The sequence below is a fragment of the Hydra vulgaris genome, chromosome 02 (genome assembly GCF_038396675.1).
Source record: "Hydra vulgaris chromosome 02, alternate assembly HydraT2T_AEP".
Classification (NCBI taxonomy): Eukaryota; Metazoa; Cnidaria; class Hydrozoa; order Anthoathecata; family Hydridae; genus Hydra; species Hydra vulgaris.
Window position 1 is genome coordinate 43,845,001 of NC_088921.1, and position 20,472 is coordinate 43,865,472.

At 26.6% G+C, this 20,472-nt stretch overlaps 1 protein-coding gene across 6 annotated transcripts in view; it reads left to right on the forward strand.

Moving 5' to 3' along the window:
• Positions 1 to 20,472, forward strand: part of LOC100197833 (solute carrier family 53 member 1) — a 54,261-nt gene that overhangs the window by 7,537 nt on the left and 26,252 nt on the right. For 3 of the 6 annotated variants that reach the window (XM_065791016.1, XM_065791021.1, XM_065791020.1), the window contains exons 2-8: positions 3,875 to 3,956; positions 10,670 to 10,721; positions 10,804 to 10,905; positions 11,005 to 11,249; positions 11,880 to 11,927; positions 12,033 to 12,134; positions 14,556 to 14,636. In XM_065791016.1, coding sequence (XP_065647088.1) covers positions 3,888 to 3,956; positions 10,670 to 10,721; positions 10,804 to 10,905; positions 11,005 to 11,249; positions 11,880 to 11,927; positions 12,033 to 12,134; positions 14,556 to 14,636 — 699 coding nt within the window. In that variant the 5' untranslated portion in view covers positions 3,875 to 3,887. Of the gene's footprint in view, positions 1 to 952; positions 2,256 to 2,401; positions 2,599 to 3,874; positions 3,957 to 10,669; positions 10,722 to 10,803; positions 10,906 to 11,004; positions 11,250 to 11,879; positions 11,928 to 12,032; positions 12,135 to 14,555; positions 14,637 to 20,472 lie in introns of those variants that run through there. The other 3 variants (XM_065791018.1, XM_065791017.1, XM_065791019.1) reach the window with 3 other exon arrangements.

Sequence of the window (20,472 nt, forward strand, 5' to 3'; positions counted from 1 at the left end):
AAAATAGAGTTTACTGATTAGCAATTGAAAAGTTAAACAACACAATGATTAGACTGCTCCAGGTCTATAGAATTGCAATGAATGAATAATTTGGTTTTTGTTTGTTTTGTTTTTCAAGAAAAAGTTAACAAGCATTTAACAATCTTACTCAATTTTAACTCAACAAAAATAATATATAATTTATCCCGCATGTTGCATCAAAAATTATTTTCATTGGAGATTAATCATAATGTTTATATAAAAAGGCAAATAATGGGGGAGGTATTTGTATTCTTGATTAAGAAGACTATGAAAGAAAAATATTTGAACTTTTAGTAGATAAGAATGCATAAAGCCCTTAAAGTAAGATCCTAATAAAAGTATATGTAGATCTATCAATAATCTAATTGACTATATGGTGTCCCACCTCGTTATTAATAGAAAAACTGATAAAAAGTTAAGAACCACAATAACAGAAGAATTTGGCATGATAATAAATAGTTATTGTTTATTATTATTGTTTATTAAAAACTAATAGTTTATTGTTTATTACTTCAAGTGTAGTTTAGGTAGGATATTTCAAGGGAGGTTTCAGTATTGTCTTTTATATATGACATTAATTAAAGCAATTTTTTCAACCAGGTTCCCATCTTCGTGTTAACCTTTTTTGCAGATTATGGCTAAAAATTTATATTGTGATACTATCATTAAGAAGATTACGACCCAAGGTTTACAAGCTCCTCTTAGCTTTACCCACAGCTTAACTTATATTATGAAGTTTTCCATGGTATGTTGCCTTTATCCCAGCTAATGAACTTTACCTGTCTTTATTACAGCTAGTGAGTTTCAGCTGCCCTAATTAATATAGTTATATTACATGTGATTAACCTTAATAAAGTTATAATACATGTGATTTACCTTGTAGTTATAGGATCAGTTTGTTATACTTTAAGCAATTTAAAGAAAACTTTTTGGGACACTAGCTCTGATTTTTGCTGATTTTTACATATTATTATATGCATTATGTAGATAAATTAAATTTAAAGTTTCAGACTTCCGAGTTGTTTAAAAATTGTGTAATTTCTAAATAACAGTTTAGAAATTACACAACACAGGGCTCAATTTACAAATGGTTTTACTTTAGAGCCTTAAATTTTTTTCTCACTTTCAACAAGTATTTCAACGTTTCTAGAAATATTTTCTTGATAGTTCTCTTAAAAAAAGTGGTTCTTATTAACTTGAATTATATTTGAAAAAAATTACGACCTCAACTTTAGAAAAACCTGAAAATTGCTAAAATATGCCAAATTTTTCTATTCATCTACAAGTCTTTACAGGTAAGTTTTCTGATTAGCTACAACTGCCTGCAATAAATGGACAATATATAAGCAGCTTGTTGCAATTTAGAATTCAAATAAAGCTAAAGTATATTGTCCATTTGCCTAAAAAGTCCAATTTTGGGCCATTTTGAAATGCTTGTATATTTTTCTAATACTTTGTTTTGATCTAAGATTAACAGCATATAAGACTATTAAACCAAGCTATCTAAAAATGCAAACATTATAAACTTGTCATGTTCACAGAGTTATATTAATACAACAGTGTTATTCACAGGGTTATATATTTATAAACTTTTTTACACTTGTGAGAAGTGTTTTAAAAAAATAAGAGTTGAAAAAAGAGTTAAATTTCCTGGTTGGGTATTCAGCTAATGAAATAACTTATAAACAATGGTTGAAAATTGATAACTATCAGTTTTCTAAAGAGCAATGCTCCTTAGAAACGATAGTTAAAAGCCCTGAGTTAGCAAGAATAGCAAAAAGAGTAAGTTCAATAAAGTTAAGTTTACTGTTTCAATAAGAGCAAAAAACTTATATGAACTCACATGTTATAAGAAAAAATTATTTTAGCAAATCCCAGACTTTTTAAAGCAGCTCAAAGAAAACCTGAAAGCAAAAAAATATATTTTAAAATTTTTTATTTGTAATTCAGGATAAAGTTCATCTTATTTTTCTAAAAATATGCCAACTCTTTATCCATTTCTAGGGATAGATTTCCTTTTAAAGACCTTACATTTTATATGAAGGTCTTTAAAAAGAAATCTTTCCCTAGAAAGTTAACTTTATTGTGTTATACCTGACAATCTGCTTTACAATACTGAGGGGGTCTTTAGTTATGTTTTAAAAATCATACCAATTCTGAAAGAAAAATATCTGCGAGCTCAGAAGATCCATTATTTCACTGATGGTGCAAGCAGCCAGTATAAAAATAAATAGGTTAGTTTTTTAATCTACAATATTTAAAAAATTGTAATGAAGTAATTTTAACCAAATCATATTTGACTATTGAAATGGTGTTTTTCAAATTTGAGAAAAAAATGAATCATTGCTGTCTGAATTTTCTTTTTACTTTTATATTACAGGTTTAATTAAAAAAACTTTTGTTTTCATAAAAGACTACAAATTTATAGTTTGATATGAATTGAAATTTTGACACAGTACATAGAGAAAGTGCATGTGATGGAATAGATGGTACTGATAAAGAGTTGTTAATAAACTATTCTCTCAATAGCCAATTGGAAATCAGCCTTTGACACCAAGTTTCTACTGTAGTTTACGGGTAAAAATCATTAATACAATAAAAAATTTAGTTTAACATTTTAGACCACTATTCCTTTAAACATTATCTTTGTTGGTTCAAGTCCATTTTTTTTTGTCTATTTTAGTAGGATATAAAAACCTAATTTTTATTTCTCTGGATTAGTCAGGATTGAAAAGATCTCTAAATTATTTAGGATTTTTAACTCACATTTTTCAGTTTTTCACATTTTTCAAAATTTTTTAGTATAAATTAACAAATCTAGAAGACATTTATTGGTTCGATAATTTTAGAGAATTATGGATAAAAATAACTTTGAGATCCATACTCCATTTTAAATCGTATTGCATTTAAAAAGACTTGACAATAGAGAAGTAATAGAAAATCCTTATCTGTTACCATAAATCTCTGAACTGTTTTCAAAAGTTTTAAATCTAAATTTGGTATCTGAAAAAATTGCTCCAAATATAGTATAGTCAAACGAGTCTCTAAAACATTGTTTACAAGCTTTACCCATGCTTGATCTGGCAATGTTTTCCCATGCTTAATCTGGCAATGCTTCATCCAGGATTGATCTGATAATGTTTATATAAACAGTTAATCAAACTTTTGCAATTGGATGAAAAAAAAACATTTTTGAAACTACTTATTATAAAATAAAAATTATCAAGTATAAAATAAAATTTATCAAGTATAAAATAAACATAAACATTTTATTAAAAAATTTAACTTTAAATATAAAATGTTTTCCTTATTGAGTGATTAAAATGTTTCTTACATTAATTACAACATGAAATATTTCTAAAAAAGTTCAAGCAAACAGTACCAAAAACAGATTAAATATTAAAATGCTGAATATATGGAAATAACAGTTTTTTGTACATAAAATGCATAACATTTCTTAACTAGGCCAGGCATCAGTGTCTCAAATTGTTCCATTTATAATTTCAATGGAAGTGCACCTTACCTACATTTTAAAAAATGTTGGTGGAATTTAATGATTTCTCGAACTCAAATGTAACAAAAACATTTCTACAGTTTTAAATCCAAGATCCAAATTAAAATTTTGGTATATATTAGATTTAAAAATATTTTCTTTCAAAAAAAAAAAAACTTTGATTAAAGAATTTTTAATAATAACTTTTATATAAGGTTTTGAAAATATTATAAAGATTTTGTATTTTAGTAACAAGTAACGTATACATATTAGTAGTTAAAATAATTTTTTTGTAAATAAGAATTTCATACTTATTTACAAAAATATTATTTAAAATTTTATTTAAAATTTTTATTTTAGCTATTGAGGTGAAATGAAATTTTCTGAGCATCTAGGTGCTCATCTAACCCCAGAATGGAGAAGTCAATACGTGCAATATGAGGTATGTTTTAAGTTTTTTAACTTTGCAATATAAATGAAGTTTTAACTAAACAATTAAAACTTACTCCAAATTACAAAGCGTGTATTGTTATTAAATTTTCATCATCTAATAAATCATTAGCTTTGATCAGTTTGTTTTTATCATGAAAGTGTATAAAAAACTGATGGTTTTGCTAATATATTTTTTTGCTTATATGAAAAAAAGTTTATTTTTTCATACTTCGATAATTTTAAAGTATTGACACAATCATGGGTGTGATTTTCCTATTTATAATTTGGGACAATTTATGATACAGTAATTATATAAATTATTTATTTTTTGTAAGTTATTATATTACTTAATGTTCTATAAAATGGGTCTGTTTTTGTGGTTGTTTTGAGTTGGTTTTTAGTTGGCAATTTAAAAAAGATTTTCATAGCTTCAGCTATACCTATTCAGCTATATATATATATTCAGGTTACCTAGTAAATTCAGTTATTAACAGCTGTTACAACTGTGTAACAGCTATCAGTTATAACAGCAGTCAGTTATAACAGTTATAACAGCAGGCATAACATGACACCCTGCTAATTTCTTAATTAAAAAAAAATATTTTGTCTAAAATTTCTTAACTCTTATTTTACATTTCATTTATAATAAATTTTTAGTTATTATAAATGAAATGTAAAATTAATATAAAAGTTTATTATAAATATTTTTATTATATTAATACTATATATATTATTTTAGTTATTTCTAGTTTCTTGATCTAGCCGTACAAGATTAGGCTAGTTTCCTGAGCTGTACATGATTAGACTAGTTTCATGAGCTGTACATGATTAGGCTAGTTTCATGAGCTGTACATGATTAGGCTAGTTTCATGAGCTGTACATGATTAGGCTAGTTTCATGAGCTGTACATGATTAGGCTAGTTTCATGAGCTGTACATGATTAGGCTAGTTTCATGAGCTGTACATGATTAGGCTAGTTTCATGAGCTGTACATGATTAGGCTAGTTTCATGAGCTGTACATGATTAGGCTAGTTTCATGAGCTGTACATGATTAGGCTAGTTTCATGAGCTGTACAAGATTAGGCTAGTTTCATGAGCTGTACATGACAAGAAATTATAATCATAATTACTTTTGTAATTTTTATGAATATGTCAAATGTATTTAATGTAATGTAAGTTGAAATTTATTTTTAAGTTATATATTAATTATATTTGTCCTAGAAAAATAGGAACTTGAGGTTTGAAAATCCCTAATATGCTAATATTTTTTTCATTCATTTTTTAAACCTGCTGATAAAATTTATCTTATGTTGAATTAAATTCTAAAATTATTGATAACATGTAAAATATTGCCTAACCAATGCTTCTTAAGTTGATAAAGAAAAATCTTTTAAAAATGCAATGAAACCATTTTTTATAGTAACAAAGTTGCATATTTAAACTTGCAGAGTGTGCAGAAAATGCAGAGACCCACCAGACCAACCCCACTTAGGTAATAGTCAAAAACAAGTTTTACCTTTTTTGCGGCAAATGTTTGGCTGATACCTAAACCAAGGTTCGCCTGATGACCATCCATGATAAACTTTTTGAAAAGAAATTTAATTTTGAATTGATCTAGCCACTCATTCTTCATAAGAAAAATTTTATGTGGTTTTAAAGCTTGATTTAAAAAATATTGTATTTTAGGTAACCTGGTAATTTTGGATAAAAAAAAAATTAAACCAGCATAAACTATTTTTTTAATTAAGCCGCGATTGTTTTGTACAGATTTATTTGCTTTGAAAATACTGTAGTAACTGGTAACAACGATAACAAACTATGTAATGAAAGTACTAATCTATGTACTGTATTATGCTGCGTGCCAAAATAACTGCAGTACAAAATTAAAGTTAAAATGAAAAAAACCTTTTTATACTACTTGCATTTTAAAGTTATAAATATTTGTTAAGTTCTTTTTTGATAGAAAAAAAAATGTAGTTGTCATTTGGGTAATTCCATGACAAAAGACCCAGAAATTTTAAAAAATCTCACCCTTTATCTCAGATTTTGCTGATCAAAAAAAGATAAAAAATTTTTTTTGCTTTTTTAATAAAGTAAAGATAATTTTGAAAATATTTTAAGGCAACAAACAAGTTAACAGTTCATTCCTACATTGCAAAATGTCAAGCAAGATGTCTAAGGCAACAAACAAGTTAACAGTTCATTCCTACATTGCAAAATGTCAAGCAAGATGTCTAAGGCAACAAACAAGTTAACTGTTCATTCCTACATTGCAAAATGTCAAGCAAGATGTCTAAGGCAACAAAAAGAAAAGTTAGTAAAAGACTGTATTGTCTTTGACTGTATTAGTGATTTTGGTGATTTTAATTTTTCTACATTGCAAAATGTCAAGCAAGATATCTAAGGCAACAAAAGAAAAATTAGGCAAAAGACTGCTTATCGTTTTAGCTGATTTTGCAGAAAACTACACATTTGTGATTCGAGATGAAATATAAAGTTATCATTGGTGCCAAAATCAATGCATGTGTTACCCCATTGCCCTCTATTTGTTTAAAAAAAATGACAAGCTTAAAGAAAAATTGTTTTCCTTTATGTCAGAAGATAATGAGCATGACATTGGTTTTGTGTATAAAGTTCAGACACAAATTGTTAATTATATAAAAGAAAATCATCCTAATATTTTAAAGTAACTGCACAGTATAGAAACTACAAAAACTTTGAAAAAATGTTTTCAGCTAAGTAGAACAATTCCTGGAATTAGGAGCTATCATCTATTTAACCCAGAATTTATAGATACTATAAGTTTTAAATGAACAAGTGAATATTTTAATATAAAAGGCATGTTTTCTTTTTTTAATATTCAAAGTATTTAACCTAATCAGCAAATTAACATCAATACATTGAAAATTAACATTAATGCATTGAAATTTTGTAAATTTCCAGGGCAGACAACTATGTCCATGGCCCAGGCCTCAGTGCTCCGGGCCATGGACCCTCTAATCGACTGCCTTGGAAACAATTTTAACACACATTCATCAGGACTACACAAATGCTGAAAGTTTCAGAGCTCCAGTTTGTCTGGAAGGTAGTAAAAAATATATCACAAGATCCTGGTACAAAAAAGTGGGACACTTGCCCCAGTCCCCCTAATGTCTTGGGTCCCTGAAAACAATTTTAACTTGCACATTTATTGGCACTACAGAAATGGCAAAATTTTCAGAGCTAGTCTAGACAATAGTAAAAAATCTAAAGCAATATTTCGCTATAAAAAAGTGGGAAAAGTTTTTTTTTTTTTTAATTAAAAATATGAAATTCTCAAAACTATGATTTGGAGTTTATTCATTATCTATTCATTTTCTATTCATTATCTAGGATTTACATAAAAAACTGTTGCTAGAATAGCACTTAATGTTGGTGGAATGTCACATAAGTATTTGTAAACATACTAATGTAGTACAAGCCTTCCCAGGAGATGTGTGCGGTTATTCGCCTATGTCTATGCATGAGTATTTTATTTTAGACAAAAGCAAAACTAACAAAATAGGAAATTAAAACCAAGTTAAATAGAAAAATAAAAAATTAATAAATAATTTAAATAATTTGTGTACTGATATTATTTTTGTTTCTTTAGAGTGGTTGTTATTAAGGCCGGCACAAAGAGGGGGGGGGTCAGCAAATTCGACTATTTTAGACAATTCAGACGGCAAATGTAAACATTTTAGACCAGTCAGTTGGCAAATTTCAAGAAACAAGGACCTTGTTTTTTTTTATTCAGTAAAATATTTAATGGCATCTCCCTACATGACACATTCACGCCGGCCCTGGTTGTTATTTTCAGCAATAAAATTTAATAAGGCAAAGCAAAAAAATAAAAACAGCTTTAAGTTAACATGTAATAAGAATGATTTTCCTATATTTTATTTGTTTTTTTTTAAAAGAGGAAAACGAAAAAATAAATTGCTATCTGTTTGTAAAATATATTTGTATAATTTTAATGTAAAAAGTATATATTGTCCCTATATGAATACGTCTATATAATGTCTGCATATATTCAACCCTCGGAATTAGGGTTTGCATTCAGCAATGCCGACCTAACTGCCAACCTTAAATTGTTCATGGTCGGCAAAAAATTGCCGACCTCATTTTTATGTTTTATGGTAAACCCTTTGTATCAAACTTTTTTTGGCAACTTTATGCCGACCTCTAAAAGTTTGAGGTCGGCAATTTATTGTCTAATTTTTCCTAATTCCGACAGTTGATATATTTTTATGTATAACTTTGCTTATTGTATAGTTATGTTTGTTTGTACATTAGTAGATGTGTGTTATTATATTTAGCTTATTTGGATAAGGCTTCAAACACAGATTGTCTGATATTCAAATCCCCTATTCAGTTTTTTGTTGTTTTTAAATACCACTGGTCATATATTTGCCTTGTAACCATTTATCTTTCCTTTTTTGTATATAAAAATTTTTGCTGTTGTATGTTTTTGAATGATACACATCTCTTCACATTCAGATTATACCAATATTAATTAATTGGAATTTTTATACCAATAAAGCCTTTCAGGGTATTTTTTAAGTAAGGCATGCACACATACATACATAGTTTTTAAGCTTCAATTAGGCTGTGCTGTTAAAACAGCCTAATTGAAACCTAAAAAAAAACATAATTTTCACATAGCCCTATTTGTTTCATATTACCTTTCTATTTCTGTAAGTTTTTTATCCCCAATTTTTTAGCACTTTGTAATTTTAGATATCTTTTGCTTTTCATTATTTGACTTGGTGCGCTTAGTTTTACCTGCCCCCTCCATTTTATTCAAGATCATAAGATTGTGTTTTGTATGCCCCAACTTTTTTTCTAAAGGACTTTTTATTTTTTTATTTTTTTTTTTTAAGAATTCGAAACCTCTGTTGTCAGCCTTGTTAGTAAAGGTCTAGATTGGTGAGACCAAAAAAGTCTACTGCACTGGGTGACACCAACTCTAGCAACGCCACTGCATATTTATATAGGAACAATATATACTTGTTACATTAAAATTATACAAATATATTTTACAAACAGATAGCAATTTATATTTTTGCTTTTCCCCTTTAAAAAAAAAACAAATAAAATATAGGAAAATCATTCTTTTTAATGTTGACTTTAAACTTTTTTTTTTTGCTTTGTCTTATCCAATTTTGTTGCTGAAATAACAACCACCCTAAAGAAACAAAAATAAAAACAGTACACAAATTATTTAAATTATCACTTTTATATAAATTTTTTTCTATATAAATTTATTTTATTTTCCTATTTTGTTAGTTTTGTTTTCTTTATAAAACTTGCAAACAGCCGTGACCAAGTTGTCTAAAATAAAATACTTATGCGTGGACATACAATACAAAAAAACTGCATGCATATCCTAGGAAGGCTTGTAGTAAAATATTATATTTTTAATTTCTATTGTTTCAACTAACAAATTATTCTAGAATTTGACTGTATGATTTGTACCCTTGATTCCAATTTAAATATTTATTATCATTCAATAAATATCGGAAGAAAGAACTGTTAAATTTAAATAGCGCAAATGCTGAGGAGGTATTTTCTACATATTATGATACCATTTATATATTTGTTTGAGATCTCCTCATATTCTTCATTGTTTTAAAGATGTCAATTTCTTTTTTTTCATTGTATGCATGATTTTATATTTTTCAAAATTAAATTGCAGTTTCCACAAGGACTTTGGGTCTACAAGTTTAAAAAGAATTTATCTACTTCAATAATGCAATGTCACATGGTTCAAGTTTTAGTTCTAATTTTCTGTGTGACACTATATCATAGACCTGTGAAATCAGTATGAAAGATATCAAAGGATTTACCATTTGTGACACCTGTCATTACTTTTTTTTTTTTGCATTTTATAGTATTTGAATAAATTATTTCAGTTATTATATTAAATTAAACCTGTCAAATATTTTAACATTTTTTTTTTTTTGTATTTTATAGTATTTGAATAAATTTTTTCACTTTATATTAAATTAAATGTGTCTAAATCTTTTAGAAAGTTGTAAAGAAAAAAAATACTAATAAAATTATTGATATTACACATACTAAAAATTAAAAAAATTGTATTTTAAAGATTTTTATAAGATCATATAATCATTTAACTCAGATGTCATTACCATCTGAAGTTGTGTGCTTTATCATGTGAAATTGTGTGCTTTACCATCTGAATTTGTGTTCTTTACCATCTGAAGTTATGTGCTTTACCATCTGAAGTTATGTGCTTTACCATCTGAAGCTGTGTTCTTTACCATCTGAAGTTGTGTGCTTTACCATCTGAAGTTATGTGCTTTACCATCTGAAGCTGTGTTCTTTACCATCTGAAGTTGTGTGCTTTACCATCTGAAGTTGTGTTCTTTAGTACAGAAAACTGTTGCTTTGACATTTACTTGAAGAACAAGCAATCACAAAACCATTAGCAGTTTTAAAATTTTTAAAAAACGCTCAGTAGCTTTCATGAGTTACTTCTTCTAGATTGGAACTAGACTAGATGTTCTAAATTTCAGAATTAGTTTTAGGCTGTTTGAATTGTTTCTAAGTTGTTTCTGCTTTTGTTTTTCAAATAGGGAGTTATGTACTATGCTAAACTTTAATTTAGGATAATTCCCTAGGACTATACTATACTATAGTTCTAGGGAATTATCTTAAATTAAAGTTTTTTTTTCTTGCAGGAAATGAAAAAGTTTATTTACGAAGCAAGCTCTACAGTACCCGCATCAGCTAGTATGAAAATTGTTTTTTTTATTATTAAAAAATATATTTATAATAATTGTCTGCATTTTTTAATTTGTAATTTCATTTCCAGATTTGTCAGATGAAATATGGAAAAGTCATTTTGAAAAATACGATGTTAATTTTTTTGAATTTTGTGACATGGAACTTGCCAAAGTTAACACTTTCTTTGCTGGTAAAAATTTTTCTTGTTTTATTTTAAACTTCATTCAACAAAATTTTAAAAAAAAAAAAATCATTTTTTTTTTTTTTTTTTTTTACATTTTTCATTTAGAAAAGTTGTCAGAGGCAATGCGTAAGTTTACCAATTTACAAATACAAATGGCAAATGCAGGAATTCCAAGTCTTCGTTACGTTGTAAATAGCTCCCTTATTGTGCGTAAAAGAGATGGGTCTGAGGCGCACTTTGGAACTCCAGTTAAACCTAAAACGCAAACTCTTTCAAGTAAAAAACTAAAAGAAATGAAGTTTGTAGTCAGTGAATTCTATCTCAGCTTAGTTCTTATCCAAAACTTTCAGGTAAATGTTCTTACTATTTTAATTTTTATTTCTTATTAAAAAAAAAATATTTAAAACTCAACCTGTTAGTAAAAATTATTTATTTACACTATTTAAACCATTCTTAGAATTTAAAAAATTATTTTTATTAATTCTTAGTTCTCTTAATTTTGAATCTTATTAAACATATTTTTAGACATGTAAAGTTCTTTTTAAGTTAGCCAATAATTTACTTCTGTATTGGTTTTTTCAAGAAACAAACTTTGGTAATATTTAGATAAATGTAACACAGTTTAGAATTATTATAACAGTTTTTACGCTGAATGTCTGAATGAGAGTATTTTTATTGTGAAGGTTCATCGAATCAAATAAAAATTTTGCATGGTTTTTTATAAAGGAGTAAAATGTTTATATGTTTTCATCAAGAAACTTGTTTAAATATTCTGCTTTATATATATATATATATATATATATATATATATATATATATATATATATATATATATATATATATATATATATATATATATATATATATATATATATATATATATATATATATTAATAACTAAATAAAAATTGAATATTAGGGCTCTATCTTAACCATGCCTTAATTTGAAAATATTCAAATTTCCTTTTTTTATGTTTCAGCAACTTAATTTCACTGCATTTCGAAAAATTTTAAAAAAGCATGACAAGGTATTTTTTGGTACAACTCAAAATTCAATTTTATTATTATTTTTTATTATTGTTATCATTATTTCATTTATTTATTATTGCATCACTTTTAATTAATTATTTTAGATCTTTAAAACAAAGAGTGGTGCTGAATACAGAGTAGCAAATATTGAATGTTCTCCTTTCTATACCAACACTCAAATAAATACTCTTATTCTAGATACTGAGGTAAACAGTTTTTATAGATAATGATACTGCAAATTTTTTCTTGATAAAATAAAATCATTTTAAATTAAAGTCAGTCTTAGTAATAAATTACAACTTAATAACATAATTAATAATAATATTTTATAATTGCTCTAATTATTTTAATTGATCTTATTATTTTAGCACTCAATTCAAAAAATAATAATAGAAAAGTATACTATTCAAATAAAAATATTCCAGTACCATTAATTAAAATTTTTGATATTGTTATTTTTTTTAATTTATAAATTAGTTTAATGATCAAAACATTGATGTTGTGTTTTGTTTGGTTGAAGCTTTTTGTGTTGTTTGGTTGAAGCTTTTTATCAATAAATATACGAAGTACAAAGACAATATTAATTTAAAAACCTTATGATTAAGCACATCTAATTGTCTACAGATTATAAAGGAAATGTCTGAAATGTTTGAAAGCAATTTAATAGGAAATTTAAAAAAAAAATTCAGTTTCAAAATGTGTATATCAGTGTATATGTTTTTAAGTTTTTACCATAAAATGTCAGTTTTTAGTTTGTTTTTTTTTTAAATTATTTTAAAGACCCCAAAAAATCTAAAAACTTTTTTTTAAATGTTTTTTTTTTTATTATTTGATAGACTGCCTGCCTAAACCAAACCCTCAGTCGAGCGGCACTCTGTTGCGAGTCATCCTATAAGGTAGTCAATGTAGCAGCATTACCTTGTAGCAGGAGGCTATAAGATAGTTGATGTAGCAACACTCCGTGCATGTTTTACCGTAAAAGAAATAAAAATAAAAACATTCAGAAAATTTAGAATGTTTAAAAACTACAAACAATCGAATAGCTATTTGTTACCACTAACTGTATATTTAAGCCCATTTACTATAGGTGTATATTAGGTGTATATATATCAGGTATGCGGAGTCCCAAAAAGGACTCCGGATTTGAAAGTCACAAAAAGATTACTTTATCCTAGTTTTTGTTATCCAGGAGCTCTAAAAATATAAATAAGTTTATGGACTACTAATAGGATAAAAGTTAAGACTTTTAAGTTAGGAACAATCATTTTTTGAACCCAGAGTCCTTAAGTATAATGGCGGCAAGGACTCCGGGACTCCAGGACTCCGGGCTTAAAAACAATAAGTTTCAAGTCTTTAAATAAGTCTTTTTTTCTTATAGCAGATCATAAGTCAACAAACATGTTTAAAGCTTCTGGACACTATAGACTTGGAAAAAGTAGAGATATAAAGCCGGAGTCCTTTTGGGACTCTGCATCCCTGATATATATATATATATATATATATATATATATATATATATATATATATATATATATATATATATATATATATATATATATATTTATGGTGTCCAATAAAACAACTTTTTTTGAAAATGTCTCCTCTCACCCACTAAATGTGTTCTATATAATAAAATACTGGGCTTAAAATATTTTAAAATATTTTTAAATCAATATTATCAAAAAAAAATTTATTTAAAATTATGTCATCTTGCATTTTAAAGAAGCAAAATTTTAGACTTATCTGCGTATAAAACTATGGTATTTTAATATAATTTTATTTTTTTTTAAGTTTAGTTTTTTAATACAATTTTTTTACTATTTAATAAAAAAAAAAGTGTAAAATAAAGTGTTTTAAAAATTTTATCAGTTTTGTTGTTACAGAGTGTTAACATTTTATTTTTAAAAAAAGTTTTAATTATAGTTAATCCTAAGTAATAAAATTGATTTGATTCAAGTGCAACTTATTTGATGTATCAAGTGTAACTTTGTATGTAGCTGAAATTTAACAAATTTCAGTGTTTTACTACAAAGTTGATTTTAGTCTATACACAACAAAAGTTATTTATAGCTATATGTCAAACATGAAATATATTAAAAATTGATTTAGAACAGAAAAAAAAAAGTAATTGTTTAAATGAAATAATCTGCCTTTTCAAATCATAATATTCATATTAAATATTCATAAAATTTTTTTCATTAAGAAGCTTTTTGTAAGATTATATAAAATGAGAGTTGATGAGAGTTTAAGTTCTGTTATTAAGTGGAAAATGATTAAATGAATATAATCCAAAAATAAAATAATGTAACCTTTATCTACATTGAGAAATACCATATTATAACATTAGGCCTTGGTCTTTCACTAAATAAAAAAAGTGAATTGGTTATGAAATGCAGACACAGAAGCAAGCCTCTTTTAAAATTTTTAATGATATCAATTTTTTTTAATCAAAAACTTAAAAACAAAAAAAATTTCAGACAATTTTTTCTTTATTTTTTTCCTTGTTTTATGTTGTATTAACAATTTATAATAAATAATTAATTTTATTTGATTTTCACAAATAATTGTGTTCAATATGGTTTAATATTAGTTTATGCCAAGAGATTTTTATTATTTTTCCTTTATAGTCGATTGCAATAGATGATTTAGAAGGAGGAAATCGTACTAAAGCAATGAACAGACTTCGAGTTTTACCAATATCTGGAAAGGTTTTTATTTTATTTTTTGTTTTGTAATCTTTAGTAAACTTTTATACATTCAGAAATGACAATGCAAAACTATATTTGACAGTATCTATAGCAGCTTATATCACTTATTTGCATTCAGAAATGACATTACTAATAACATTGTTCGACAGATTGCATACCAGTTTATATTTTTAAGAAGTAATTTACTTTGTTCATGTTAAATCAGTTCCTGCTCCAAACCAGTCCCCTTCCAAATTTTATCAAGGTTTATCTGGTGATTTTTGCAAATAAATAAATAAGGAAATGTGTATGCCGTGCCATAGCCTGTTGTTTGTGTAACCATTTCTAATGAATATTTATTCAGACTTTTAGAATTTTTTTTATTTTTAGTTTATTAACATAGACCAAAATTTGGTTTATGTTAATAAATTAAAAGTTCATTTAGTAAAAAACTTCAATGAAGAATGGTGATGGATTAAAGTCTATGAAATTTTTTAAAAATTAATGATGCTCATAATATGTGAACAACATGTTTATTTATATCATATATTTGGGTGCGAAATCATTATATACATTATATACCAGTACAGCCCTTGGAATTAAGGTCGGCATTCGTCAATATCGATCTAACTGCTGACCTAGAAGTGTTTGAAGTCTGTAAAAAGTTGTCGACCTTTATTTTATTGTAAAACCTTTGTATCAATTTTTTTTATGCTGACCTCTAACAGATTAAGGTCGGCACATTATTGTCGACCTCATTTTTCCTAATTCTGAGGGCTGCCAGTATATTGTGTTGCTATGGTTAAACATTTAATTCAAGTTTTTTGAATTGTTTCTGTTTTGATATTAGTTTTATTTCAGAAGAAATTAATAAAAAAATCAAATGTGTAAATTTTTGTGGCAAACTAGCGAGATGAGCTTGTGGATAGTTTTTCTTTTGCATATGAAAAAGATTTTAGTTTTAAATAAGATTAAAGTTTTCAGGTGTCATTGGTCAAGTGTTGTTGTTGGTTTGTGTCATTAAATGCATATACAACTACATATAAACTGTTATAAAATCTGTGAAGGTTAATTTCTTTTTAAACAAAAATAAGTAAAAAGTAAGGTAAGTAGTAAGGTAAAAAAAGGAGATAGTTACTCTTCTTTGTTACATGGTTGATGTGGTAAAAAAAGCAGGAAGATCATTAATATAGAACAATAAGCTTGTTAAACTTTTTTAATTCATGACCCCATTTACGGTTGGAAGTTTTTTTGCAATCCAAGTTAAATATAAAATAAAATTATTAAATATTTTGTGGTTATTTATTTATTGGGTAATAATATGCATACATATGAAAAAATGCACAGTTATAGAAGGATATACATTAAGTATTTTACATTAAAATCTTGCGACCCCAATATTTTGTTAAGCTCCTATTTAGGGTCGCGACCCATAGTTTAAGAAGCTTTGTGGACCTTTGTAGACATTTTGAGCAGACCACTATAGTTTTGCTCATTGGTTACTTAGTGGACCATTAGTGGCTAAGTAACTAATAAGCAAAACTCCAATGAACCGCTAAATAATGTATGTAAATCGTTATCTTTCTCTATAAACATTAGTCTAATAGTGGTTGCTTGCAGCTTTATTGGAAGTGAAGATATTGAAAAAAAAAAATGCCATATAGGTCCACTGCAAATCCACTTAAACAATGTTTGCTGGAATATTTAGTAGTCCTCATGTTAAGCAATCATTCAGCATGATAAACACCATAGTTAACAAAAAGACAAACTGTCTTGATACTTCAATGTACTCTGCTATAGCTTTAGTTAAGTATCAATTATTAGCAAACTAGACCACACCGCTAGGGTACTTTAAGAGAAAAGATTTATTGCATGACTCAGTTAATAAAAACATCTGTGGTCATTTGGAAACTGAAAGCAAATACTAGATTAAAAAAACGAAATTGAAATGGAAAAGCAGAAAAGTTGATAAACATTTTTTAAATATAAACTCACTGTGGAAAAAAAATCGCCTTGCATTAACGGTGCAAAATAGTTAAAAAATTATTATAAATCGTGCAAAAAAAAAATGCAGAAAAAAAATGCTGATAAAAGTTTATATATAATAAAATAATAAAGAAAGGTTTATATATAATACAATAGAAAATAATAAGAACAAAAAGTGCTGATTTCTAAACCATTGTCTGAGATTTTATGTTTAAAAACTAAATAAGTTATCACACTTTGGAGATTGTTTACAGTAAAAATAAAGTTAATTACTTATCTATGGGCCAGAGTGATCTCCAGAGTTTTTCAAAATTGGAACCACAGATGACATTTTTAAGCAAACAGGAAAACAAGTTCAGTTAACTTTTTAATAATTAAGTAATGAAGAAATTTCTGGAGAACACTTTTTTAAGACTGTAACAGGAATGTTGCCTGGGCCACAAGGTTAAGAGGAGATCACAAACTTTAGAGGAGAAAAAAAATTTAGTAAACTGAGAAAGGACTAGATCAGCATCAGACAATACCTTTATGTATCAATTACCTGAAACAATACATAGGTTTTGCTGTCCTTGTAACAGGATGAAAGTTTTAAGAAAGAAATTATTGTGATTAAAAATAGCAGCTGTACAAGAAAGAGAAAACCAGAGAAAGACACAAAAAATAAGGAAAAGATATAAAACCAATGACAAGGAAAAAGCTTCCTTACAAAATCACATTGCCATCATCATCATCAACATCATCATCCTCATCATCATCATCTTCTCTTTTGACAAATACTACACCATATGAATACTAAAGTTTATAAAATTATGAAAAAATTTTGTATGCCAGCATCTGAATAAATAGCAAACATATGTGTTTATATTCATGATATTTATACATTAAATCGCATCTCGGAAGCTTTTATTCCTTCTCTTCAATTTTAAGTCAAGTCTCATTCTATTCCACATTTTTCACCATTTTGAGCAGTTGCTTTATTACAAATTTATCATTTTTTTCATCTTTTTTACAAGAACATCTCTCTTAAGAACTAATATCCTTTTATTATTGCAAGAAGCCAAAAAAGATCCTGTCTGATGTTAAGCTTTATTATTCTCAGTTTACTAAATCTTGTATCTTATATCAGATGTTAGGTTCTTGAGACTTTTAGTTAGTCTTCAACAGTGTCATTACCTAAAGTAAGTCTAACATTTAATCTTTAATTCATAGGTCTACACTTTTTACTTCTTCTCAAAATAAAGCAGAGTTATTTGCAAAGTAATCTTATTCTAATTTGACTCTTGAATCTAATGGCCATACTCTTCCTGCCAATTTCATCAAATCACTCTGGCTTTCAATGGTAAAATTAATTTTCAATTAAACACTTTTACAATTTGTGCTTCAGACAAGATTTCCATCATAGTCTTAAAAAGACAAGATTTCCATCATAGTCTTAAAAAGACAAGATTTCCATCATAGTCTTAAAAAGACAAGATTTCCATCATAGTCTTAAAAAGACAAGATTTCCATCATAGTCTTAAAAAGACAAGATTTCCATCATAGTCTTAAAAAGACAAGATTTCCATCATAGTCTTAAAAAAGTGTTCTTCAAAAATCTCTTTACCATTTTTGCTAAACTTTTAAAAGTGCTTAATAACTGGTTACGATTTTTCAAAACCCTAGAAAACACTTTGACCTTTCCAGCTATCCTACAGTTAGTCTTCTCTCTGTCATTAGTTTCTTTATATAAAGGTTTTAAGATTATTAAATTATTTCTATCTAACTGCAGTATTAAAGTTATTCTTGAAGACCTGCACTCTTCTTTATTTCAAGTAACTTTAAGGGTACCACAAGGTTCTATCTTTGCTCCTGTATTGTTTCTTATCTATAATATAGATTTGATCATGAAAATTTTACATCTAAAGTGGCTTTATTTGTCAGCAACTTTATACTCTGTAGTTTTATACTCTTGTCTTGACAAAAAATCGTCACTTTTTAGTTGCTTAGAACAAGCAGCCAATTTTTAATCTGATCTCTCTACTGTAACAGCCTCAGGCTTGCTGTAGCTTATGGATTTAAGTTCTAGACTTAACCAAAATTTTTGTCAGACAAAAAAAATCATTTACTGCAAAAAAATATTGCAATAATGTTGGCATTCCTTACTCTCAAACAAAGTCTAAAAGCACATTGTAAATGTAATTAGACCTGTTTTATCTGCCAAGTTTGAGCCACACTCCCATTGTTGTAAGCTTGCATTTCTTTCATTTTTCTACAATTACTATCATGGTCAACTCTCAAATGAGATATTATCTCTATTACAATAAACCAAAACTCATTCTTGCTTGGCTTCTTATTTAACAAGTTGCATCCTTTTACTGTATCTGTCCCTTCATGCTATAAAAACTTTTATTAATCCAGTTTTTTTCCTTACACATCAATAAACCTTATAGCTCTTACCCATCTTCATGTTTTCCTTTTTTATACAACTTTTTAAGTCTTCAGTTAATTGTTTCCTAGTATTTTAACTTATTATCAATTTTAAAGTAACTCATAACTTAAAAGTGGTTGCTTGCAATCTTTTTGGAAATAAATTAATAAGTTTAAAAATATATGCCAGTATTTAATAAATAGTAAGTGTAAGCATAAAAGTATAATATATAAAGTTTTATAAATTTTTTACTAACCCCGGCTATCAACCCGTTGCTAAATCTTATAATTTTGCTGGGGCTGGGTTTGCAAAAAGTTTTAGCTGGAGCCCGGAGAAGCCAATTTTTTTTCAAAAATGCAGGAAATTGCAATTCCAATTATCCAAGGATAGAAATAATGGCACTATAGATCCACTAATTGCGAGTTTGTTTAATACCTAAATAACTAAAACAAATAAAATTAAAAACTTTTTTATTGAATTATTTTTTAATTTAATTATTCCGAATCGAAATGTGAAATTTGCAGTAAAAAATTAAAATCTAACACAACAGATGGTTGGTATAAGTTCTCACCCACACTCCCTTAAAACAGTTTATGGGAGCAATTTATGGCTCTTGACAAATCGATGAATGTGCAAATGTTTCTTAAAAGAACAGAAAAACAAATGCCTTATCTTATTTTGCATATGCAAACGTTGGCGTATGCCTAAAATTTTTAAAAACAAATGCGTTACTTAAGCAATTTTTTTCAGGATAATTATGCGATTGTTTTTTATTTATTATAAAGATTCAATTTTTATTGATTTTACTAAAACTAATCGCCAAATCAATAATTGCATATCAATATAATATAATATATTTCAATATTATTAATACAAGTAATATTGAACAAAATAATTTTCAGACGTATCTTTGTAGCTTTCTTTGAAATGCCTGTTTCTCTGATCTACTTAAATTATAAATAGATAAATTTATATAAAACATCAACAACCATATTACTAGTTACTAAAAAATGCTATTTCAATAATCAATATCGATAATCACATATAAATTTAGTTGCATAATCAATTTACCTCAGAAAAATGTTTAGTTGTTTCCTCTTATCTATATGAATTTTTATTCAACCAAACAAAACTCTGATGAGTTTTGTTTGTTGGTTGATTAATTTAAATGTTGTTGTTTTTTTTTTTTTTGTTTTTTTTTTTTGCACTTAAAGCAATAAATCATATTTCTATATAAGAGTAATTGGAAATTTAAATTGATTTGTCTCATCATTTTAAATTATAACTTTTGCAAATTAATTTTAGCATTTGTGATTTATTGCATTAAATTTTAAAAAATTGTTATTACTTATCTCGTTATTTGTATTATATTAGTTCACTAACTTTTAATTTGCCAATGCGCTAATATTTATGTTTATGTAATATTTATGTTGGTTTTAACTATTCTTTTTTAACTTTTTTTTT